We start from the raw sequence: 27,501 nt of genomic DNA on the forward strand, positions 1-27,501 counted from the left end.
TGGAAGTGCATAGTTGTCCACAGCATTCATGGTTTTGTCGATAACAACTAATGGACCCAAGCCAAATATGTTCCTCCACTCTGCCTTTAACGCAGCTACCAGTTTAGTCTTGTTCTTTGGGCAATCTCAACGTGCACATACTGGACGATCCAATACATCCCAAAGATACTCGATAGGGTTAAGATCAAGACTCTGGGCTGAAACCACTCTATGGTTTCCTTTCCTTTCAACCATGAAAGGAACCCCCATACTATGACACTGCCTCCACCAAACTTCATTGTAGAGAGAATACAATCAGGAAGGAAGTGTTCCCCTGGCATTCTCCACACCCAGGAACAGCTATCAGACTGGTAGAGTGTGAACCTCGACTTGTCTGTTTATAGGACTGTTTTCCACTGCTCTACAGTCCAGGATTTGCGCTCCTTACACCATGTTAATCGCCGTCTAGCCTTTGTTGAGGTGATCAATTCTGTTGAACTGTTGAGGTAATTCTTTTGAACATGTCATTTTGCATGCCCAGTTTTGCAATTGTCTGTTCGAAGCCCAGTGTATATATTTATAGCAGGTTCTGTGATGTGTTGCATCCATAGGACCTGTTTTCCCATCCATGGAGAGGTGTTAGGATATTAATGGTAAGGCAGTGTAAGCCAGAATATTACCAGTGGAACGACACTGACGGAATCTATACTGGCAATCGTTGATCAGATGAAATATTTCCAGTTAGTTTAAGAGTTGGTAGTTAATTGATTTTTCTATTACTTTAGAAAGAGTAGAAGTAATCGCAATGGAACGATAATTGGATGGAAGGGATTTGTCATCCTTTTTAGGAACTGGCTGGATATGAGCAAATTTCCAAGAAGGAAAAACACCTCTGGAATAAGAAAGTGAAAAAAAAAAAAAAAAATGACACAAAACAGGAGTAGGTTCAGGGGCACAGGTTTTGAGAACAAGTGGAGAAATACCATCAGCACCTGGAGCTTTCTTATAATCAGATTCATCCAAAATCGTTCTGATATCCTTTGGACAGAAGATCACAGGAGGCATTAAAGGAGTGTACTGGGAATGGTTTGAGGTGATTTACCAAGATCATCAATACATGAGCTGGAAGAAAAATAGGATGCTAGCAGGTCAGCTTTATCTTTGGCTGATGTGGCAACAGAACCATCTGGTTTTGACAGAGGTGGGAACAGAGATGGGCAAAAATTGCTTTTTTGTTGTTGTTGATATGGGGGTTTGATGGTGCATAAGCTACTTTGGCTATAATACGCCTATTCATTTATTATAAAAAGAAATGAGAAAGTTTCATAAATTTAGAAGTGATTAAAATGTCCAGTTTGTTTTAAGAAGTTGAAAAATTTGGAAATATTTGCATCGTCTCCAATAAGATTCTCTAAAGTTATTGGTCTACCAAGATTAACCAGTGATAGCACGGTTGAAGTTCTGTCTTGTTCATAGTAAGGGCAGTCAATGAGAATGTGTTTAATACTCAGATTTATATTACAAAGTGGACACTGTGGTGGGTCGTTCCCTGTGAGTAAATAAAGGTGGGTCAGATAAGTATGTCCTATTCTTACCCTTGAAAGGACTACTTCTTCTCGTCTTGATGTACGGACAATGGAGCGCCAAATTTTTGGATCATGTTTAAATTGAAAGGATTTATTGTTTGAGAGTGCCATATTGCTGTCCATTTTGACAGGCATTCAGCCTGAATGGTTAATGCATAGTATGATGGCGGAACAGGGATATTAAGTCTAAGGTAGTTGGATTTTTTGCAGCTTTATCAGCCAGTTCATTGCCGAAATGCCAGAATGAGCTGGAATCCAGCAGAAGGTGACCAGTTGATGGCGTTCTTTAATTTGAAGTAATATGCTTTTTATTTCATCTAGAACAGGGTGTACTTTATCTAAGGAGTTACATAAAGCCAAGATTGAGCTGAGGGAATCAGTGTAAATAACAGATTTTAAAGCACAGTCAGAAGAGAGATTTTGTAAAGCTAGTCTGATTGCATATAATTCAGCTGAGAAGATACTGAATTCAGATGGCAAGGATGCTGAAATAATGGTATTTGGAAACACTGCAGCCACTCCAACATTTGAATTAGATTTAGAGCCGTCTGTATAAATTGGAGAAAAGTCAATGTATCTTTGAGTGTGAGCTTCGTGAAGTTAGTAGTAGTAGTAGTGGCATGTGATGCAAGAAAGCAAGTGTATGAGCTTATGCAGCGGCAGCCAAAAAATAAAAAAAAAAATCACACAATTCCCTCCAAATGCCTGTCCAGTTCCTCCTTAAATTTATTTAACCTATCAACTTCCACAACAACAGATGAAAGTTTGTTCCAGCAATTAACCACCCGCTGGCTAAAGGTAAATTTCCGCACATCTATTCTACGTCTGTCTTTTCTTAATTTGAATTTATGCCTCCTTAGGTTCGTAATCTGAACAAATGAAAAGATCCCATCAGAATTCAGCGTGCTCAACCCATTCAAGGCCTTATACACCTCAATCAGATCACCATGCAGGTGCCTAGTCTCCAGCCACTGCAATTTGCAGAACTTAAGCCTCTCTTGGTAAGAGGATCCCTTCATTCACCTCACCAATCTTGTTGCCCTTCTCTGTACAGGCTCAAGCAAATCTACACCCTTCCTAAAATGAGGCCTCCAGACCTGTACGCCGTACTCAAGGCGTGGCCTGACCATTGCCTTATACAGAGGGACAATCACCTCCTTTTCCCTGCTAGCAAAATTCCTATATATCATTGACAAAACCCCATGACCTGCCCTGGCAGCCTATCTGCACTGCTCAGAAAACTTCATATCTGACTGCACAATTACTCCCAGGTCTTTTTCATTTTCTACCACCTTAAGTGTAGTACCACACAGTTGGTACGTTTCTCTGGGGTTACTTCTACCCACATGCAGTACTTTTCATTTGTCACGGTTAAACTTCAGTTGCCACTTGTTAGCCCATCTGCCCAAATTATCTAGATCCTGTTGCAGTAGCACACTGTCATTAAAAACCCTGCCAACCTTTGTATCATCTGCAAAAAAAAAGTTGTCTGATATTTGATGTTTGTAAAATGTTCTTTCCCCATTGAGAGAGGTAAGTGTCACAGGTCGGTATAGGAGGTGGAACTCATGGTGGTTGAGTACAAGTTGTTACCTGTTGTACGGAATGGATGGAAACATGCCAAATTTGCATCAGTGCAAGAAGGCGAAGACCAGCTGGCTTTACTATGCTTAGTTTATTTCTGAAAAGGTTTTCTAATGGTGGATTGAACAGGTATGACTGAGTTGGATGCATGGCACAGCTTTGTATCTTGACAGCATATTTCAATAACAGTGTTTTCCTACGTAAAGTTAGTGGGGGTTCATGGGCATCAATGTAGAGACTATGTGCTGGTAATTCTGATTCAATATTCTGAAAGCACCGAGTGAAAGTCTCAAAGCACTGTGTTGAATTGGATCAAGCCAGCGCAATGCACTCAATCTGGATGAATCATAGATGGAAGCTCCATAATCAAGACGGGATCTGATTAATGCCCGATATAGCCGAAGCACAGATGTACGATCTGCGCCCCATGTTTGGGAGGATAAAGCTCTGAGTATATTTAACTTTTTTAGACAGGAAGTATGTACATTTTTAATGTGGTCTATAAAATTTAACTTGTTATCATTAATCCTAGAAATCTGATGCTATTAGTGACCGGGATGGAGACATTATAAATTTGAAGTTCAGGATCCGGATGAAGTTTGCGCTGTCTACAAAAATGGGTGGCAACTGTTTTCTGCTGCGAGAGTCGATAGCCACTGAGGCAGGCCCACTGTTGTATTTTATTAAGTGATATCTGGAGCTGCCGTTCAATAGACCTCATGTTTTGGGAATGGCAGGATATGGAAAGATCATCTGCATAAAGGTAGGTCTCAACCGTATTTGGAAGCTGATTGGTGATGGAATCTATTCTAAGAGCAAACAAAGTGGCAATCAGTACTGATCCCTGTGGTACTCCTTCTTCCTGTATGAACGTTTTGGAGAGGGCATGTTGGTACTGAACTTGAGATGACCTAGTATGTAGAAAGTTCTGAACAAATATAGGAAGGTTGCCTTGCAGAACAAGAGAGTAAGGATCACTAAGTATGCCATGTCACCAGGTAGTGTCAAAAGCCTTCTCGATATCTATTGAAACCATTACAAGATGTTCATGTTTAACAAAGGCATTTTGAATGGTGAATTCAGCCTCGATCATAAGATCTAAGCATGATCTATTTTTATGAAAGCCATATTGGCTATGGCTCATTAGATGTTGTGACTCAATGATCCATACGAGTCTTCAGTGGACAATTTTTTCAAGGATTTTGCTCAGGCAGCTTGAGAGAGAAAGAGTGATCGGTCTATAGCTATAGGGGTTAGTTGGATCTTTCCCAGGTTTTAGGAATGCAAAAACAGTAGAGTGATGCCAAGAAGCTGTAAAAACATTTTCTAAAAACATACAATTGTAAAAAACCAGGAGCAGACGTAAAGCTTTGTCATCAAGATGTTGTAGCATGACATAATAAATCCCATCTGGCTCGGCAGCACCATTGTGGGCTGTTCTAATGGCATGCAAAAGTTCAGAGTATTGTAGAGGTTTGTTATATGGAAGAGGGCGGGCGGTTTGAAAGTTTATGGCATGCTTTTCTCTAGTGTTTTTAATTCGTTGGAATGATGTAGAATATGCTGATGCTGCTGATATTTCAACAAAAGTATTGCCCAAAGCATTAGCAATATCTAAGGAACTGGATAAATCTTGCCCTTTCCAGGAGAGGATTGGAGAAGGTATAGTAGGAAACTTACCAGATAACTGTCTAATTTTTTCCACATAATTTTGGGATCAGTATTTCTGTTAAAGGTCGATGCAAAACGGGTCCAGGATTCTTTCTTGGCTTGCCTTTGTGTAAAACGTGCTTTTGCTTTTAGCTTCTTGTAATTAATGAGGTTGATTGTGGTTGGACATTGCCGAAATAAATTCCAGGCTTTGATTTTTGCTTTCTTTGCTTCTGTGCATTCGTCATTCCACCAGTAATTATAATGCTTGCGACCAGGGGGATTTGATAATGGTATTGTGTCCTTGGCCACTTTTAGGAGATGTGATGTGATGTGATGTAATCTGTTACATTATCAATATTCTGGAGCTGGATTTTTTCCTCGTCAAGAGAGATTGATGATTGAAATTTTGCCCAGTTTGCACGAACAAATTTCCATTTCCTGCGGAGTTTGTTTGAAGGAGTCTGTGATATTAAAAAATTGCATATGACTGGAAGGTAGTCACTGCCCATAGGATCATTTAAAACGTATCACTCTATGGTTGGAAAGAGTATTGAAGAACAAATTGAGAGATCTATTGCTGAGGTGTGTCCAGTTGGGAGTTGTATGTCAGTGTGCGCACCAGTATTGAGTAAGGTGAGGTTTTGTGACTCTAGAAAGCTTTCAACGAGTCGACCACATGTGTCTAGTTTAGGATTGCCCCATAAGGGGTGGTGCCCGTTAAATCCCCTAATATACAGAGAGGTGGAAGTATCTGTATGAGGGGATCTCCAAAATCTTTTAAACAGTAAGTATGGTTTGGTGGTAGGTATATTGAGACAAGTGTTATTGAAACATGGAGAGTTATATGAACAGCAACAGCTTCTATTTCAGTTTGAAGTGGAATATGTTTAGTTGGGATCTTTGAATTTATCAGGGCAGCGTTTGGTGTATTATGATCTCTTCGATAAAGAAATAGTTCTTTATTGAAAGAGAAATTTGCGAGATTAGGTAAGTTTCCTGAAGACAAAGGGCAACTGGAGAGTATCGGTTAATTAGATCACGGATATCATCTGTGTTGCAACGAACGCCTCTGCAGCTCCATTGTAAAATACAAGGCATTATTTGTGTTTAATTGATGAAGCTATATCTGACTGCTTTTTGAAGGTTACTGGCTTATGATGTTCTAATTTAGATTTATCTTTTTTGGAGAAAACTGCCCGACCTGTGTCCATTTCTTCTTCTGCATGGATTTCTAGAAGGGGATCTTCCTGTATGGATGTGCCATCTGTGTCCATAGTTGCGTCCTGAAAATTTTTCACTACATTCGCGTTTGAACTATAAGATATGGCATCTATGACTGGAGTAGAAGATGCCGCTGGTATTGTCAGAGGAGTATTATTTGCCTGGTCAGAGAACTTGGATTGTTGCTTAGAAAGAACATTTCTAGCCCAATCAGAAAATGATTTGTTAGTGGGAACTGTTACATCAGTTTGAGTGGAGACTGTCTGATATTTTTTTACAGCATTGGCATAGGTCATATTTTTGGTTATAGTAGAAGCAACTAATTTTCTCGCTTCTGGGTAACTTACTTTGTTCTCAACCTTGTATTTTACTATTTTTTTCTCGGTTTTCCACTTTTCACATGTTTTAGAATATGCAGGATGGTCACCTTTGCAATTTGGGAAGGTCAATTTTGTAGCTGTACATTTTTTTAGTTGTACAGTTACTTTGTATGTGATCTGAGGATCCACAATTAGGGCAGACAGGAACTCCTCTGCATACAGTTTGTGAGTGGCCATACTTTTGGCATTTGTAACACCTCAAAGGGCAGATGTGGCAAAGTAAATAACCTGCTTTTACAGCGGAGGGTAAGTTGGGTGTATTGAAGGTGAGAATAATATTTCTTGTAGGTGCAAGTTGATTATCTTTTTTAACCATTATTCATCTTGCTTCAATTACGTGTTGTCCCTGCAGCTCTTGGGTTATTTCTTCCTCGGTGACGTTCAATAAGTCCCAACTGGATATCACACCCTTAGATGAATTTAGGGTTGTGTGTGGAGATATTTTAATTGGAATGCCAGCAAAGCTTGTAAGTTGTAACAGCTTCTCGGAATGTCTGTGGATGGTGATTTCTACTAGTAAGTCTCTTGATTGCAGTCTCTTCACCATCTTGGGAGAACCTGCAATACCCTTCAGATGTTTTTGTATGACAAACGGAGACAATTTATTCATGGGCTGACTAAGGCGATGGGCAAGGTTGCTCCATCCGATCAGTCTTTTGTCTCTTTGGATTATCGTTCTTAATATCCTGATGGTCTGTGTTTGCTATGTTTGCTCCTTTTAGCCCTTAACAAATGGACTTACCTGCCAAGATTTCCGGCCCCGCTAGGGCGAGGCAGGCGCAGTGCCGCTAGGAGGCCAAGCGGTTAAAGTGTTAGTTGGTTAGTGACCTAGAAATATGGATAAAAAAGAAAGTTGGCTTTTCTTTCTGTGTTCTAACTTGTGGCTTTTCAAGTGTAGAACGGTTTTAAAAAAATAAGGCTTTAGAGAAATGTACGAACTTAAAAATAACTTTAATCGCCTTTGATTAAAGGCGATTAAAGTTATTTTAATCACCTTTAATCAAAGTAAAAATAACTTTAATCGCCAGGTGCCAAGCATATTTCGAGGCCAAGCGATATCTCACAAATATCGCTTGGCACCCGGGGGCACAAAAATTGCGGCCAATAGGTTTGGCAAGAGACCAGAATGCTCGGCTACCATTTAGACAAGAAGCAAGTTTTCTACTCTTATTCTGTTCGAAATCTAGTTTGGATTGAATAATCAACTGCTGTACAAAGTATAAATAATACTTAATAATAATTTTTATTATTATGCAATGTCACTCATAAAAACGTAGTACCAGAAATATTTTATAATAAAACTTATACGATTTCAGAGAATATAGGCTTAGCGTTTCGCATTAAAAATATTATGTTGAAAGGGGATCGTGATAAAAATTATTACATTGAAAGGGGTATGCGAGTAAAAAAAAGGTTGGGAACTGCTGATCTAGACTGACCTTTGATGGTTGATGATTCTTTACTTTGTTCTCAATGTAAAGAGTGTATTGATGTATCAACTCAAATTAAATCTTGGTGCATTACTATAATTTGAGTCAGTTGTAATCCATTTTTGTTAACACTTTTTGTAATTTTATTTTATTAGCCATATGGTGCAAGGAAGCCTGAGGCTTATGCTGCACCAGTAAAAAAAAAAAAATCCTGCATTACCCCGAGAGAGAGAGAGAGAGAGAGAGTCAGAAGTAGAAGGGAATCACCAAGAAAGAGGAGAATGATGACATCCAGCTCAGGATCCTAGATTTGCCAAGCCCATACCCACCACATGTGAGCCTGTGTGGTAAGGATGGGGGTTGGGAGACAGAGTGTGTTGTTGGGAGCAACAACTGATGATGCCACCAAGAAATTGTCAAATTTTAAGGAGTTAAAGAGAACATTATTATTCATGTGGGGATTAATATTAAATGCATACTGATGATCTGCTGTGTAAATATATGACTATGCAAGATAAACACTGACAGCGAAAAAATTGAGTATACTGAGTTATGCAAAGCCATTAGAAAGAGACTCAGAGACGACATAAGAAGATTTAACACAAGAAAAGTAGAACAAGCATTAAGGGAAAACAAAGGATTTAAATCAGCAGCCACGAGCAGTAATACAGAAAGACAAATGATACTGAAACTGAAGAATAGCGATGGTGTACTTATAAACAGCAGAGAAGGCATAATTCAAATAGCAGAAGACTACTATAGACAATTATACAAGGAGTGAGGGAATGATGCCGGTGGGGAAGATGGATTGCAAATTAGCAACACATATGACGTACCCGATATTCTTCTCGATGAGGTAGAACATGCATTGAAGAAAAAGAAGAATCAGAAAGCCCCAGGGGAAGATGAAGTTACTGTAGAGTTGTTAAAATTGGGAGGAAGAGATATAACACAAAAACTGGCAAGGCTCTTCACAAAGTGCATTAGAAAAGGTGTGATGCCTAAGCAGTGGAATAATGCAATCATAGTTTTGCTGCATAAGAAAGGAGATAAATCAGAAACTGGAAATTATAGACCAATTAGCTTGTTATCCCACATCTACAAGTTGTTCACAAGGGTCATTACTAACAGATTAGAAAGAATACTTGATGAGAATCAACCGAAAGAGCAAGCTGGCTTTAGGACAGGATTCTCAACTATGGATCACCTTCACGTAATATCACAGCTAATGGAGAAAGCAAATGAATATAAAACACCATTATGCCTGGCATTTGTGGATTATGAAAAGGCATTTGACTCCATATAGCATAAGGCAATGTTTTGGGCACTGGAAAGACAAGGCATAGATACCCCACATATTATGATTTTGAAGAAAATATATGAGAATGCTACCTCCTTTATTAGACTAGACAAAGACAGTAGGAAATTTAAAATCGAGAAAGGAGTTCAACAAGGAGACACAATATCTCCGAAGCTGTTTACAGCTGCCCTTGAGGAGGCTTTCAGAAGATTAGACTGATCGCAGAAAGAAGTAAATTGAACGGAGAGTACCTAAACCATTTACGATTTGTAGATGACATTGTGGTCATAAGCCACGATCCCAAAGAATTAGAGGAAAATCTTAATCAGTCATGCACAGTTAGTAAGGATTTTGGACTAAAGATGAATATGGCTAAAACAAAAGTAATGATGAACAAGTATGCCACGGAAAGGGAAATAATGATTGAAGGAGCAGTAATTGAAAAGGTGGAGTCATATACTTATCTGGGACAAGTTATTAGCTGTAATAATGATAAATGGCTGGAAGTCAAGAGAAGAATAAAGTTTGGGTGGATAGCATTCAGGAAATATAGTCACATATTGAAGAGCAATATCCCAGTTTGTCTGAAACGTAAAATAATGAACCATGACTTATGGAAGTGAAACTTGGGCACTCACCAAAAGAATGGAAGAGAAGCTGAGAACTACACAGTGAAGAATGGAACAAATTATATTGGGAATCAGACTGTTAGATAAGAAGAGAAACACATGGATTAGGCAGCAAACTCAAGTAAAGAACATTCTTATCAAAACTAAAGAACTAAAATGGTCTTGGGCAGGACACAGCTCGAAGACATGATGACAGATGGACTAAGAAAATTACAGAATGGTACTCAAGAGGAGCTAGAAGAAAACCTGGAAGACAAAGGTGGAGATGGATAGATGAAATTCATGAGTTTGGGGGTAGTAAATGGATGGCCAGTGCTCAAAACAGAAGGAACAAGAAAGTTGCTGGAGAGGCCTTCATCCTGCAGTGGATTGAAAAAGGCTGATGATGATGAATGATGATACTAGTAAAGAGACTAAATGGAAATTCACAGCAGAATTGGACAGGCGGCCACTGCGTTCGCCTCGCTCAAATGGTGTCTGTGGAAGAGGACCAACATTTCCACAAAGACTAAAATCCGACTCTTCCGGACTTTGATCCTGCCCATTCTTCTTTACGGATCGGAAACATGGATTTGTCTCAAGTTAGATTTGAACAAACTTGAGGTATTCCAAATGCGATGCCTGCGTCAGATCTTGGGCATCTCTCTTCGCGACCGCATCACTAATGATACCATCCGCGCCAGATGCCAACAGCAACCAACCATTGCCGACCAAATCCAGAAGCGAAGGCTCAGATGGTTTGGCCACGTATGTAGAATGGGCACGAACAGAATACCATCCACACTCCTTTGGAGACAACGACCCACCCAATGGAGCATCCCAACGGACCGCGCCTAGGAAAACGTGGGCCAAGCAAGTGGAAGATGACTTGAAGAGCCGACGTCTCGACCTTAACCAGGCCAGGACTGAAGCCATGGATCGTAAGGTATGGAAGAACATCACAGAGCAAGTCCGAAACCCTGCGGGCACCTACAGCAGCATACTGGTTGCGTGGGCCAACCGCCTCCCCCAGCTGCAGCTAAGGACCAAAGAAGAGAAGAAGAAGAAGAAGAAAGAGACTAAAGAAATCAAAATTTGAACATCTTGTATTATATCACATTTTGATGTTAATTACCAAGACAGGTAAATTAATAAGAATAATTTTGTTGTTAGGTACAACACCCAAGACAGGTAACTGTTCTATGTAATTCGAGAAGGTAAATGTAACTATTTTTACAAGAAGTAATAAATCTGAATTTGACAGCTGTTTTGTAAAACTTTGAATGAAATATACAGCAGGAAATTTCAAATTATTAATATTTAGTTTTAATTTCTTACTAATAAATTTTTAGTGATAATATTAAGATAGGAAGGCATAAGTTTGTGGTAACTAATATAGAAGCCTTACATATAAAGTCATAGTTGGAGGCTTTGTCTACCTATATAATAACAAAATGCTAATGTATTTCTTGTAACTGTATTTTGATAGTAGAAATTTGAAAAGCTTCAACTGGTGTATTATGTTTATATGACTATATCATATAAAATTAATACACCAGTTGAAGCTTTTCAAACCAGAAGTCTAAGAGGCTTAATAGAGGTTGTTTTTTAAAGAAGAAAAAGTTAAATTTAGGAGATTTAGCAAAATTTGAAGTCATAAGAAAGAATCTCTGAGTTCTGGATGAAGAGCAATATCTAGATTACCAGAGCTGTAATGTGTCAATAGTTAGGATCTGCGAAATATTTGTAATTTTAGTGTCTACAAATACAGTTTTATGGTAAATTTGTATTAGAGGAGTTAGGGTTTAAGGCCACAGATTTGTAATTACAGGCTAATAAGCCAAATATTAAAATATTTCACTTATTAGCCTGCAATTACAAATATTTAATATGTGTATTTTGGCAACCAGAAGGTCAAAAGGAACTGTGTGAATTAATATAATCACTAATATTAATACAATCCACAAGTTTTGATTGAAATTTTAAGATAAGAATATGAAAGTGTTTTTTGAGAGTACTATTGTAACGTAAAACCCAAAACTTATAAATGTCATTGATTAAATGACAAAGATGATTAAAAGAACAGAATCCCATTGATTGAGTAAAACAGTAAAGTCATCTAAATTAGATCTGTTTCTATTTTTGTCTTTAGGTTATTTATAAGATCTAACAGCAGAAAGTTGTTAGTAAGATATTTAACAACCTGAAATTTATAATAAATGCATGTATTAGATATATGATTAAAAATAAATTGGTTGTTCAATTTATTATTGAGACCATAAGGATAAAGAGATTTATATCTAAGCATAAAGATTTCTTCTGTTTTAACCTCAAATTCAGGTAATGAATCTGTACAAAACTGAAATATAAATATTAGAAAAGGTATATGATTGAAAATGGTCTAAATTCAAACCCTTGTTCAGTGATATTAGCATTGGCATTACCATTAGTAGACGCATACGATGAAAGAAAGAAAAGCTTATGGAGCATCACCAAAAAAAAAAAAAAAAAACACTCCAATTTCACCCCTTCATTCGTACCAAATGCCTGTCCAGCTCGGTCTTAAATTTATTTAGGCTATCAACTTCCACAACAAAAGATGGAAGTCTGTTTCACCAATCAACTCTGGCTAAAGGTAAATTTTTGCACATCTATTCTACAACTGTCTTTCCTCAATTTGAAACTGTGCCCACTCAGATTCTTAATCTGAGCAAGAGGAAGAGTCCCATCAGCATTCAGCTTGCTCAATCCATTCAAGACCTTATACACCTTAATCAGATCACCTGCAGGTGCCTACTCTCTAGGCGCTGCAATTTGCAGGACTTAAGCCTTTCTTACGGAGAAAGGCTTAAGTCCTGCAAATTGCTTCGTAAGAAAGGCTTAAGTCCCACCCCTTTGTTCCCCTCACCAATCTTGTTGCCGTTCTTTGTACTCGTTCTAGCAACTCGACGTCCTTCCTAAAATGAGGCCTCCAGACTTGTACACAGTACTCTAATGACCATTGCCTTGTATAATGGGATAATCACCTAGCAGTCCCTGCTAGCAAAATTCCTATATATCACTGACAAGACTCCATGACATGCCCTGACAGCCCGTCTGCACTGCCCAGCGAACTTCATATTTGACTGCACAATTACCCCCCCCCAGGTCTTTTTCACTTTAAACTTCCCTCAGTGTAGTACCACACAGTTGGTATGTTTCACTTCAGTTATTGCTACCCATATGCAGTACGTTGCATTTGTCAATGTTAAACTTCAGTTGCCACTTCTCAGCTCATTTGCCCAATTTATCTAGATCCAGTTGGAGTTGCATACTGTCTTTACTGTCGTTAACAACCCTGCCAACCTTTCTATCATCTGTAAACTTGGACATTACACCTGATATATCTTCATCAATATCATTGATAAATATATAAAACAACAATGGACCCACCACTAAACCCTGGGGAACTCCACTAATAACATTTGTCCACAAACAACAGTCCATTGATTATCACTCTCTGTCATCTCTCAGTCAACCATTCCTTTTTCCATTGTAGCAATTTACCCTTAATACCATACCTCTCCAATTTGTACAGCAGTCTTCCATGTGCAACAGTATCAAAAGCTTTCCTGAAATCCAAATATAGGATATCAAAATTATTTTTGGCATCCAATTCCTTTGTGACCACTTCATAGTATCCAATCAAATTGGTCAGACGAGACTTCCCTTTAACAAACCCATGCTGTGTCTTAACTATTGCTGCAGTCTATATGATCCTGCAATGCTTCTTTAACCAGTGATTCCATTATTTTCCCCCGAACACAAGTTAGACTAACAGGTCTATAGTTACTTGTGTCACATTTTAAACCCCCTTCGTGAACTGGTGATACATTTGCACATCGCCAGTACATGGGGACCTCCTCCGAGTCCAAGGAAGCTCTCATAATTATAGCTAAGGGTTTGCTTACTTCCTTTGCTGCCTCCTTTAATATAACTAGATAGATCCCATCCACCCCAGGTGACTTTTTTATGTTTAACTTCAACAATTTCTCCTCCACTTTGCTCTCAGTTAATACAAAATCATTTAGCTCCCTGTTAGAGTTTGGCAAACTTCTGGCACTCCCCTCATTGAATAACTCTTCCTGTGTGAATGTAGATGCAAAATACTCATTCGGTTTATCAGCTACCTGAGCATGATCAACAATAGTCAACCCATCCATGTTAAGTGGTCCAATCTGATTCATCCTTTTCCTTCTAGAGTTTACATAAGTAAAGAACTCTTTGCTGTTTTTTGCATCCTTTGCCATATATTTCTCGTAATCTGGCTTCGTCTGCCTCACCTCCTTTGTGACTTGATTACAGAGTAGTTTATATCTGCCATAGGCTTCTGTGTCACCTGATAATTTATATGCATCCCATACATTTTTCTTCTTTGCCATGAGCCTCATTAATTCATCTGACATCCATTTAGGCCTAAACCTTGAACAGTATTTCTTAGTTGAAATGAAAAGCCCAGTAGTCTCCAAAATCAAGTTCCTGAAGGCTTCTCATTTAGAATTCAATGTTGGTAACATCATCAGTTAATCCCACTTTACAGAATTTAAAAACTGTCTGAGACCCCTTATAGTCACCTTTACAAAAGCAAAAGCCTTTCCCTTTAGCCTTGATGGTAGTTACATCTTTCAGTAATTCCCACATCAGTACATTGTGATCTCTGTTGCCTAATGGTTCCTTTTTCTGCAAATTCTTAATGCATGAATAATCACTGCTGATAATCAGATCAAGAGTATTACTCCCTCTGGTTGCCTCTCGAACATGTTGCTGTAGAGAACAGTCATCCATTAAATCTGCAAAAGTCTTTCTCGTGTTTGTAAGTGACCAAACTACAAGATTCAGTCAATATCTGGAAAGTGAAAATCCTCCATTATAAGACATTCTGATTATAAATCTTAAATTATTTTTAAGTTAATTGTAGTTATAGCTATTGATATCAGATCTATTCAAATTAATCCTTAAATGTAAATTATTACTTGTTTGTCCAACATATTTAACGTTGCAAGTTCTGCAGGTGATCAGGTAAATGATACTGTGCAAGTTACAAAAGATAGGTGTAGTAGGATTATCAGTATAATGCTGTGGATGCATATAGGGGCATCTTTTATTATTACAAATATTAAATTTGGTAATAAAATTGCTATTGGTAGCAGCTGAGTGCAAATTAAAAAAGTGAGGTGCATCTCACTACTTTTTTTTTGTTGTGTTTACTTTTTTCAGGCTGCCAGATGGCACTATATATCATTTACAATTTCTAGATTCTAGTTTTGAAAATTTTTTTATCATTAGGTGCTGTTGTTTTTTTCCATTCTTACATTCATGTAACATGTTTTTTACTCACATAAATTTATAGATTCAGATTGAAAATTCATTTCTAGGTGCTACTGTTTTTTAGTTATATATCTATATTACATATTTTCTGCAAGCTGTTAGTGGTAACTTTACCCAAGTGTCATCTTTAGACTCTTGCTCTACTTTAAGGCTACTCGATTTTTACTATGTCTTCAAATCTCTTTACCTTAACTTATATTAGATTAATGTTATATGTCTCTAGAAATTTCAGTTTTAATTTCTCGTCTTCATATTGTCAACTGTAAAATGGCTTGTGAACTTTACAGTTGACACTGTACAGTTCACAAGCCATTTTCTAAAATCCTGTTTTAATCTTTGTAATTTTCATTTATTTTGGTAACAAAAAATTTTAATCTCATTTTTATTTATGTTTATGGTTTTTACCCTTTGACTTGTATTTTATATCAGAAATGAAGTAACATGTTGCCATTTTACTTGCAATCCTGACTGTTGACAGCTGATGAGAGGCCAGTTTTGTAAGTTGTGTGGCAAAATCCTTATTTTGTCAATTTTGTACTTATTTACTTCTTATTATGTATAGTTTATTAGTTATCTTCTATCTCCCTCACTTTATTTCCTTATTATTATTATTATAAATTTAATTTTATTTCTTGCTTTAATGTCCATGCTCTGCTTAGGTTTAGCATTTGTGCCTTTGACCACACTAGACTAATTTTTAAAACTTGAATTAGTGTAATTCTTATTTTTTTTTTGGGCATTAATTAAAAATGCGGTCTTGATATTATAATTTGTATGTCTTATGATTTTCAGTTCCTACTTTTTTATGGACTAGTTTATGAGTTTAAGTTATATTTCTTTTCCTCCCCTGCCTTATGTATTTCAAATTTAACCTCACAGTTACTTAGAATTAAAATGGATGTAGTAGTAGTACTGGCATGTGATGCAAGAAAGCAAGTGTATGAGCTTATGCAGCATCAGCCAAAAAAAAAAAAAAAAATCACACCATTCCCTACAAATGCCTGTCCAGTTCCTCCTTAAAAATTTATTCAACCTATCAGCTTCCACAACGACAGATGGAAGTTTGTTCCAGCAATTAACCACCCGCTGATGTGCCCAGTTATATAAGAGAACATAGCATATTCATTCTGAAGCTCTTTTGTCTATGCCTGCCTCCTCACTGACATGGTTTTCCTTTAACTTGGATTGGGTGGTGTTCCTGTACTATGTACTTAGGTCTCAAATCCAGCTGATTTGAGACCTAAGTATACAGATTTTCCAGCCGAAGATATGAGCCACAATGGATTTTGATTAAGCCTATTCAGAACTGAAACTGTGCCCAAGTTCAAGAAGTGATATTTTTGTAACTCATAATAAGTAAGTAAATGATCAAAAAATTAAATATTTTGAAATATATGAATAAAGAATTATTTATACTTACAGGCATCTGTTGTTGGCCATTAAAAGAAACGTAAACCTAGAAATGAAAATAAAAACAATCAAGCTTATTCTTGTTGGTAGAGTACATTTAAATATATAATATCAATATTCATCCATGATATAATGTAAATTCATAACAAATTAATCTCCTGGCTATATGACTATGAAGGACTATCCAATTTGCATAAGTAAAGAAAATTGGTAAATAAAGAAAAAAAGGTAGGTAAAGAAAATAAGTAAGTAAAGAAAAAAACCATAAAGAAAATTTGCATAAGTAAATCTGCATAAAAAAAATATGCAATAAAGATATTTTCTTTCTCTCTATTCACTAGGTAGAAACTTAACTTACACAGTAAAAATAATTAAGCTATGAGGCTAATATTTTCAATATAACCTTTACCAATCACATTTCCAAATTGATACTGCATTTTATAATGAGAATGCACACATCTCCTAAAGATTGGAGATGTGCAAATGTATCAATTAAAAAAGGCAGATCAAGGGGTGACGGGTGACATGGATAATTATACACCTATAAGCTGGATTTCTGTTCACCAATTAAAGAAGTAATGCAAGACCATCTGGACAGGAATACAGTCATAGCACTGGTTTATTAAGAGGCAATCTAGTCTGATCCATGTGATTGGACACCATGACATTGCAACAAAGGAACTGGATGCAAAAAAAAAAATGATTTTGGCATCATATATATATACTTAAATTTTGAAAACTTTTTTATCCTATTCCATATAAATTTTCTTATACAGGTAGTTCTCGACTTTACGTGTTAATTTGTTCCTAGTGCACGCTCATAAAGCGAGAATTAAATCCCATACACATAATGTTAAAAATAGGTGTTATGTTCTCAACAATGAAATTAGTTAGCTAATTAGTTTATGTTTAAACAATGATTGATTTATCCAAAGAAATTAAAACATAGCCTGTAAAATCAAGCAAATTATGATAATAAAGAAATTATTTATGACTTACAAATTTTAAAGAATGGTTATTCTTCATCATCGACTAAATGCACACTCGCTGATCACTCATTATTGGCTTGGCAATCGTTGGTTTGTTGCACAAGGAGTTGTCTTCTTCAGAAATGCTTCAAGAGGCATTTGTTTTCAAGATAATCTTCTCTATTCTTGATAAATTTCAATAGCATGGATAAGCATTTTTTAACGGAACGCACAAATTGCAACTAACATGATTTGGGTGGAGTAACAAGTTTAGAAAGCTTAAAAAAAGGAATGAAGAGAACATTCTGAAAACTTATTTATGTTTTTTATACGATTGAAGATTTCAGTAAAGGGGAAACACATTTCACCATAATAATGCAAAAAACCACACAATTCCAGAAAATACAATAACAAATACATGTTATTGTATTTTCACAAATGCAATAACATGGAGTTTACTACCCGTTTATAATTGCTTGCAGTAACAGAAAAGCCCAATAAACCGGAAAGTGCAAATTGTTTTTATTGTTTTATGGTCGTGAGCTCCAGAAATGTGCTTTAGAAAAATGTCACAAAGGTGTTCAAGACTGGTTCTTATAACAGAACATATGATAACGATGGAAGTGTAGTGCATCTTAGTGATTTGAATTGGTAACTAATATAATTTGCATTATACTAATATATATACTAATATAAAAACGACCTTTTAGAGAGTTATATAGAGTATTTTAGAGGATTCTGCATCAAAGAATCCAATCAGATTGGTTCAGACAAAGCAGCCCCTTAACCATGCTATGACTGCAGCATAACCACATTCCTCTTTAGATAATCCTGCATTACCTCTTTAACCAGTGACTCCAATATATTCCTAAGAACAGATGTTAAGCTAACAGGTCTGTAATTATTTCTATCACCTTTTGACCCCACCTGTGAATTTGGGATACATTTTCACATCCCCAGTCCATTGGGACCTGCCCTGAATCCAACAACGCTTTCACAATTATGGCTAAGGGTTTGCTTACTTCCTATCTTAATATAATTGGATAGATTCTATCCACCCAATCCGGGCACTATTTTTTTTTTATGTTTAGTTTCAACACTTTCTCTTCCACTTTCCTTTCAGTTATCATAAAATCATTTAGCTCCTTGTTGCAGTTGATAAACTTCTGCAACCTCTTCCCTAAGGAATTTCACATGTGGGAACATTGATGCAAATACCTATTCAGTTTCATCAGCAACAGTTAACCCACTGACATCAAGTGCCCAATGTGATTAAACCTCTACTTTCCACTGTTAATATAAGCATATAAGTCTTTGCCAGAGACATCTCATGATCTGCCTTAGCTTGCCTAACCTCTTTTGTGACTTGATTACAGAATAATTTATAAATACAATAAGCTTCTGTATCAACTGTTAAATTATATGCACCCCATACATTATTTTTCTCTGCCACAAGTCTCATTAGTTCACCTGATGTCCATTTAGGTATAATTCTTGAATGGTATTTCTTAGTTGGAATGAAAAGCTTAGTAGTGTCTATGATTACTTCCCTGAATGCTTCCCTTTTAGAATTTGAACTCAGTTTAAAAACTGTCCGAGTCCACTGCAGTCTCCTTTATGAAAACAAAAACTCTTTCCTTTACCACTGAATGTAGTTACATCTTTAAGTAAATCCCAGACGCCTCCGTAGCCAGGTGGGAAGGAGCATTAGTGCGTATCACATGCTTCTTGATTAGACCGGGGTTCGAGCCCATCACCACCAAATACGGAAGATGCGGAAAGGTCAGGGAATGACCACCTCATATCCCGGAGCAATATGGCCTTAGTTGCTAATGCTCCTAAAAAAAAAACCAAAACAAAGTAAATCCCAAATAAGTAAACCTAGTGGTGGCAATGATCATAGGGTATTGATTTGGGATTTACTTAAAACTTAGTGGTTTGATTATCTGTAGGTGTTCTTAATGCACGGAGAATCTCTGCTGATAATCAGATCAAGAGTATTGCTGTCGCTTGTTCCCTCTCTCAAATGCTTCTTTAGAAAACTGTCATCCAAAAAATTTACAAAGGTCTTGCTAGTGTGTGAGTGACCAACCTACAAGTTCCAGTTAATATTTGGAAAGTTAAAATCCCCCATTCTAAGACATTCTGATTTACTGATCCACTCTATTTCTCTGTACAGTTGTTCATAGTACATATCACAGTAATTTGGCTATAACACACTCCTGCTCTCATTTTTGTTTTCCCAGTTCTTATGTATACCAAACTGACTCAACATTGTGCTGGCCATTCAAGGCAACTGGATGTATTGCCTTAGATTTTATGTGTTTCTTAACTAACAGCACAGCCCCCCCCCCACCTGTCCTGGCTATTCTTTTTATATACATTGTACTCCTCACATTCAAATTCAGCATTGCTTATGTCTGAGTGACACCATTTTCCTACTGTCCTGACAATGTCTGCATTTGATGACTTAATCAGTATTTCAAATTCATTAAATTTATTAACAATGCTCCATCATTAGTGTACAAGCAATATACATGCACATGTTCTTAGCTGTGTTAGTTGCATTAACACAGCCCATTTATTTACTTGTTCCATGATGATCCCCAGGAGGGTCATCATGGAATAAGTAAGAGCACAACCCCCCCACCTGTCCTGGCTATTCTTTTTACAAACATTGTACTCCCCACATTCGAATTCAGCATTAGACTGTGTTAGGATACATGAACAAAAATACATAGACTGTGTTAGGATATATAAAGATACATTATATGGAAAGATAGAGAGGTTTAACAGGGAGATATAGAGAAGTAGTCAAGTGTATATGTGGACCTACCCTTGGCAGCCCACCAATAATAAAAATAAAAGGCAAGTTTTACTAAAGTTTTATAAGAGGGTTTAATTCATCATGTTACATACAGCCATTGGACAAAAATAGTTGCCTGCCTATTTTTTTTTTTTTTTTTCCAATTAGTAATGTATAACCACTCCTCTAGCATGAATCATAAATTTTGGAAGAGATTCACACAAAAATCCATAAATAGTCTGTCAATATTAGGAAACAAATTGGAATTCATTCCGCAGTTCACTGTTATGTTTTAATTTTCCACATTATAGTCTGTGTTCAAGATGGTCCCATAGGATGTAAACCTGATGAATTGAGTAGCTAATTTAAATGTTCTACCATTTCTCAATCTTCTCTGTGACAATTTAAAACAGTAGAGGTCCTATCCCGGAATACAGGAGTATTGAAATCATCAATGCTTCTCAAATTTTCAATCAAAAGGCACAACCTGAACATCCAGAATATTTGTACAGCTAGACTGAATCATCCTAGTAGGCATTTCAAGTAGGAGACCCAGTTCATAATAGTTAAAACATCCCCAAAGCAATGTGTTGTACAAGCTAGTTAGGCATCAGTGCTTTGGGGATGTTTATGACACATCAGTTTTTATGACTTTTAACCAAGCTTTTTTATGCATGTCTGTTAAAAGTTTTTTTTTCAAAATATCCTACTCCAGATATCCATGTTATGCAATTCTAATCACAGTGTTCTCTCTGAAACCGGCTCAGGTCCTTGGTTAACTGTTTCACAATTCATGCTTTGCTTGAAATTGGTTTTCATTAACTAGACGTGATATTCATCACTGATCACTTACGAGAACTTTTCAACTAAATTTGAAACTCTCAATGATTTCTGGTTGATTTCGACTCGCATCATTTCTTAAAAAATCTTATTACTGTTCTTTCTGAAACACCAACAAAAAACTATCACTCTTTTTACCACTGACTAACATCTTTTCTGCATCCCATTATTCATTGTGGAAACACTTGTTTCTTTCTTGCTGCTACTGTTCTAATAGAACAAACAAGTTTAGAAGGTAATAGTAGTAATGGAGGCATGTGATGCAAGAAAGCAAGAAGATTAGCTTATGTAGCATCGGCCAAAAAAAACAAAAAACAAATTTCACACATCCATTCCCCCTAAAAGTTTGTCCAACTTCCACAACAACATATAGAAGTTTGTTCCAGCAATTAATCACCTGCTGGCCAAAAGCAAATTTCTGCACATCTATTCTACAACTATCTTTCTTTAATTTGAATTTATGCCCCCTCAGGTTTCTAATCTGAGCTATTGTTTTTGTTATTTGGTTTTTAGGAGCATTAGCAACTAAGGCCATATTGCTCCGGGGATATGCGGTGATCATTTCCAGACCTTTCTGCTCCTCCGTATTTGGTGGTCACAGGCTCGAACCCCGGTCTAATCAAGAAGCGTGTGCTATGCACTGCTGCTCCTGCCCACCTGGCTATGGAGGCACCCCTAATCTGAGCAAGCAGAAAAATCCCATCAGAATTTAGCATGCTCAACCCATTGTTTGTGCAGAGCAAGATTTCCCAAACTGAAAGCTGAAATGTAAACGATGGATAACATTTCCAGTGTAAGGTCATTAATATATACAAGAGGTTGCATCCATCATTCATAGTAGAAACCCTTGCTTTTTCAGCCACAACTAGTATACCTGAAAATAGTTTCCAGCGTAAGGTCATTAGCACATACAAGGAGAAAAAAGTTGGAGAACATTAAACCATGTGGAACACCTGTATTAGTTGAGAGGTTCAGCAATACAGAGAGCAGTGAGCAATCAGAGAGAAAAGTGGCACCCCCAGTTGCAAAGGACAGAAGACACACCATAATTAACCTACTTTTATACCATACATAAAAATGGAAATTTCAAGAAAACTGTTTCACTTTCACTGAACTTTACCACTGAATTTATCTAAATTCACTGAAAGAGTGGATTGACACTGACAGAATCTATATGGATCAATGATGATTAGATGGAAGGATCTGAGCATACAAGGGTTGGCAATCGATATCTTTCTCCATTATTTTGGAAAAAGTAGAGATACAGGAAATGGGAAGATAACTGGCTGAATATGAACAAATTTCCATGCAAAAGTAAAAACAGCAGTGGAATAAGAGATTGTAAAAAGGCGACTTAAATCCACCTGATGGTTTTGTTACATTCTCAACTAAAAGATAAAAGTGGACTTATTGGCATCCTACTTTTCTTCCGACTTTGAATCCGTGATCATGATAAATCACTGCTACTGCTGCTACTACTCCAAAGACAATCCACTGACTTCCCCCCCAGGGGCTCACATCTGTTGAGTATGGGCACAGGATTTAAGAACAACTATAAAAATATCAGGACCTGAAAACTTTTTGGCATCAAGATGTTCAGAATTCTTTTAATTCTCTTGTGTCAGAAGACCACAATATTATTATTATTATTATTATAATTAGCCATCTGGTGCAAGGAAGCCTGAGGCTATTGCTGCACCAGCTAAAAAAAAAAAAAAAATTCTGAGTTACCCCTGAGAGAGAGAGAGGTCAGAAATAGAAGGGAATCACCAAGAAAGAGAAGAATGATGATATCCAGCTCAGGACCCTGGGTGTGTCAAGCCCATACTCACCAGATGTGAGCCCCTGGGGGGGAAGTCAGTGGATTGTCTTTGGAGTAGTAGCAGCAGTAGCAGTGATTTATCATGATCACGGATTCAAAGTCGGAAGAAAAGTAGGATGCCAATAAGTCCACTTTTATCTTTTAGTTGAGAATGTAACAAAACCATCAGGTGGACATTTAACACTGGTGAAAGTATGACATTGGTAGAAGGACAAAAGTTGGGAACAACAGCTTTGGCCAGGCTAGGATATCTGACTACCATTTGGACAAGAAACAAGCTTTATACCCTTAGCCTGTTCAATAAACAGAGATTCTGTTGATTAATAACTTTTTTATAACTGTTGTGAGATTTACTGCACACAGAAAATGACACAGGACATTTCAGTACAAATCAGTTGCAGGTGGTAAATGATTTTCATCAGCCGGTGAAATACCACCACTTTGCTTATTGGAGGCTTGAAGTGGTGAAACCCATGTTTAGTCTCTAGAGCAAAGTTTCCGGCATCCCCCTCCCCCCATACTTCTCCTTCAACCCATGCACTGTACTAAGTACTATAGGTTTTGATACCTTTCGTGTTTGGGATTTTCATAAAAAAAAAAAAAAAAAAAAGTTGTGATATTCTATGTTCATATAACAGCTTAGCACATTTATTGGAAAACTGACGTTTTAATAAAGGGCAAGATTTTAAGGTGGAATGAGGAATACAGGATTTCATCTCTACAAGAACAATTTCATTTACATAATCTGAACAAACTTAGGAGCAGAAGATTTAAAACAGCAGTACAAGGAAATGAGGAACAGAAATCACAGAGATAGAAACTTTTTGCATTCTTATTAGTACCAAAGAATGACACCATGAGGGAACAGTGAGATGGAAAAATAAGTGAGTTGGGTGTGTGGTTAGGATTATCCAGGTAAATGAACAAGTTGCGTAAGGTCATTAGTAATCATGAAGGCCTCAAGCTTATCTACCACACGGGTTCGGGGGAAACTATAAATCTGAAGCCAGCTGGAGTTGTAAGCATTAAAATCACCCATGAAAATTTCTGTGAGATAGTCAGTAAGTGATAAGAAGTTTTGTACTAAGGCTTTTTATTCTGCAATAGAAAATGAAATGGATCCAAATCTAGCTCAGAAATATTGTTGCCCATAGATCTTATCTGTAGTGAGCTTTATATAGTTGACATTAAGATCTTGAATTCTTTGAAGGAATTGGTATGGCAAAAATCTGTCTTCCCAAAGAAGCCTAGTTCTCACTGCAGAGTGATGTGTCAGCCCTGAGAGGAACAGGTGGAATCTGTCAACCACAGTGGTTCCAGATATTTGGAGATGAGATGAGCCCTGTTAGCATGTCAACTGCAATAATCATTCTAATATTTTCCATTTTTTCTAGTAGTCGACATTTAAAGGATTGATGCAAGTGCTGAAGTACTGTGAGAGAAAGGGAGTTGGCATTAGTAATTGTAGTTCAGAAGCCAGTACTCAGGTTAATGGGTGTTACTAATCCCAAGATCTCTACACTATAGAGCAGCATTTCCCAAACTTTTTTAGTCACAGAACACCTTTCATTTCACAACATATTCAAGGAACACTTATGAAACACAAGTTTAGCAAGAGCCAAAGAACTGTTGCAAATTATTTTATTACATATGACACACTGTGCATCAGGAGCATCTTGATTTCCAACACACGTAAAGCCAAAATTCAAATAACTGTCATTATACTTTAGCTTTGGTCTTTTATTAGTTGGTTCCTGTTTTTTCACTTCGGATTTCTGGGGAACAAAAGGCTGCGATTGTTTATCCTCATTTTGAAGTGTGACAATATTGTGTTCGTTTTCATAAAGCAAGTTGCACTACTAGAAGTACTTTGGTTCTCGTTTTAAAGTTCCTTTTTTCAACCACAAATCTATGGTCACATATTTTAGTAATAATATTTTGAAATACTAATAATTATCAAAAAAAATTTATACAAGGAAGTGAGTTTAATTGTGATATCAGTTTGCTTCCTCCTCTCCTTCAACCCACTGTACTCCAGGCTAAATTGCATACGAATGGCATATTAGATCACTTTATTGCCTTTTTCACAGGTGTCATTACCTCTATGCAAAGCTCGCCAAAATAAAGAGTTCTGTTGTCTATTTGATTATTAGTCTATGCCAGTATATTAACTGAAAAAAAAATTATGTTAAATATTATAATGATACAAAAGTGGCATACGCTACAAATATGTAAAATTTATTTATTTTATTTTTTAATTATTAATTACGATTTTTCAAGGAACACTTGTTCACATCTCATGGAACACAGTTTGAGAAACCCTGCTATAGAGTGTGACTAGATTTAAAAATCTTAGAATGTAATTCCATGTCTGCCAGTTTCAGAAAGTGCAACAGGTGACACCTTTATGTTGATATAGTCTGAGGTGCAGCCCTTCCATGTGTCTGGGAAATTGCAGTTTTGGATCAAAGGGAGTACACCGAAATCAGTATGTTTGTTCAAGACAGTACACTTGAGTTCTCAGTATTGCAGGAGTGATTTGCATGGGATTGTTATTTATTAAGTACATTACTAGAGCTTATTTAGCTCTAGTAATGTACTTTAACTGGCTATAGTTGTAGGCCAAAATGGAGAAAAGTAAGCTGCCTTTTGGTTTAGCTGCTGGTTTTCCTCTTTCAGTGATAAGTTGGGAATGTAAGATCCATTAATCTGAGTCTTCAATTTGATGTCATCTCTGTAGTGCAGTGTCATTTGTTTCAGAATAAGTGGTAGTAGTACTCTCCAAGAAAACTCCTCCTTGTAGGACCCCATTGATCCTACAGGTGTAGACTTTATTGTGCATATGTAGCTCTTTCTGTTAGGAGGGCGGTTAAAGAAACTGAGAACATTTCCTGATATGAAAGTATTCCTCACTGAGACAGGGCAACATGGTGACACCAACCGTACCAAAGGCAGCCTGATGTTGGTGTAAATTATTGCTAATTCTACATTAACTTCAAAAATGGCCAGAATGTTGTTGGTAGTAGGTTTGTGATGGTTCACCTGATCTTGATCCCACAGTGGATCTGTTCCAGCTTGCTTGGAATGAGCTGAGTTGTAACAGCAGGTAACATCGTTTTTACTAAAATATTTAGCAAATAGGATGCCTTAGCTATAGATCTGTAATGATTAACCCAGATTGGGACTGCAACTTTTTGGGATAGGCTTTACTATATTATTTATAAAGGTGCATACAACACACTAAAATGAAAAGAATGTGCCTACATGAGTAAGGTGGATTCTGTAACAGTTTAATTAAATTTTGTATTCATTTTTAATAAAATTTTGCTGTCCAAACTTTTTGAATGAGATTAGTTCAGAAAGTTCTGTTAATGAATATACAGTGGTAGAGAAATCATGGGCGGGAAAATTGGGAACTGTGGCTTTATGAGGGAATTAGAATTTTGCAGTGTGCTGAAGTGTATGCTTCACAAGACTGTCTGCTAAATGGTGCTGAATTCTTTCATTGGTTGTGCATTTTCTTTGTCATAATTATAGTTTCACCATTCTGAAAAGAACCTGTGCTGTACTATAGTTACATACAAATGGTGCTATACTGAATTTCAGGGTATTCTGTAGCAGTGGGAGCGAAACATCAATTTTTCTACCAAAATTTAATCAACATTTTATAGTCACACCCACACAGAACTGTCTCACACCCACACAAGACTGTCTGCTAAATGGTGCTGAATTCTTTCATTGGTTGTGCATTTTCTTTGTCATAATTATAGTTTCACCATTCTGAAAAGAACCTGTGCTGTACTATAGTTACATACAAATGGTGCTATACTGAATTTCAGGGTATTCTGTAGCAGTGGGAGCGAAACATCAATTTTTCTACCAAAATTTAATCAACATTTTATAGTCACACCCACACAGAACTAAATATTCACAACTATTTATTTGTCTTCTAATAATAATAGCAAAGTCAATAATATAAAAATGAAGCAAGAAGTGTGCTTCGTTTTTATTTGAAATCTCCAGTTCATTTTTCCAATTCTTCTCAGTTGATCAGAGTTGGCTGAATCATGATTTAGGATAATAATAATAATATTAGCAAAGGCTTCAAAACAAGAAAACCACCAATTTTCATTCACACGATTTCAGCATGTTTTTTCAATGCTCAGGAGTAAATAGTGCAAAGCTGCATTTTGCACAATTTTTGCACATTGTTGAGGGAATTACTACATTATTTTAAGCTTGTTTGTTTGTTTGTTATTTGGTTTTTAGGAGCATTAGCAACTAAGGCCATATTGCTCCGGGATATGCGGTAGTCATTCCCTAACCTTTCCGCATCCTTCGTATTTGGTGGTGATGGGCTCGAACCCCGGTCTAATCAAGAAGCGTGTGCTACGCACTGCTGCTCCTTCCCACCTGGCTATGGAGGCGCCATTATTTTAAGCAACCTGTCTCTTAACATAATTTCCATGACCACAACCTGAAATTACATCTCTCTTTATCTTATATTTAGGTTTAAATAGCTGCAACTGCATGATTTCCAAAAGCTC

At 36.9% G+C, this 27,501-nt stretch overlaps 1 protein-coding gene across 2 annotated transcripts in view; it reads right to left on the reverse strand.

Annotated features, from left to right (window-relative positions):
• Window positions 1-27,501, reverse strand: part of dom (domino helicase) — an 896,769-nt gene that overhangs the window by 276,843 nt on the left and 592,425 nt on the right. For both annotated transcript variants that reach the window (XM_090388005.1, XM_090388004.1), the window contains one exon: window positions 16,529-16,564. In XM_090388005.1, the coding sequence (XP_090244131.1) occupies window positions 16,529-16,564 (36 nt within the window). The remainder of the gene's footprint in view (window positions 1-16,528; window positions 16,565-27,501) is intronic.

The sequence above is a fragment of the Mastigoproctus giganteus genome, chromosome 13, assembly GCF_048544385.1.
Source record: "Mastigoproctus giganteus isolate SK-2022 chromosome 13, ASM4854438v1, whole genome shotgun sequence".
Lineage (NCBI taxonomy): Eukaryota > Metazoa > Arthropoda > Arachnida > Uropygi > Thelyphonidae > Mastigoproctus > Mastigoproctus giganteus.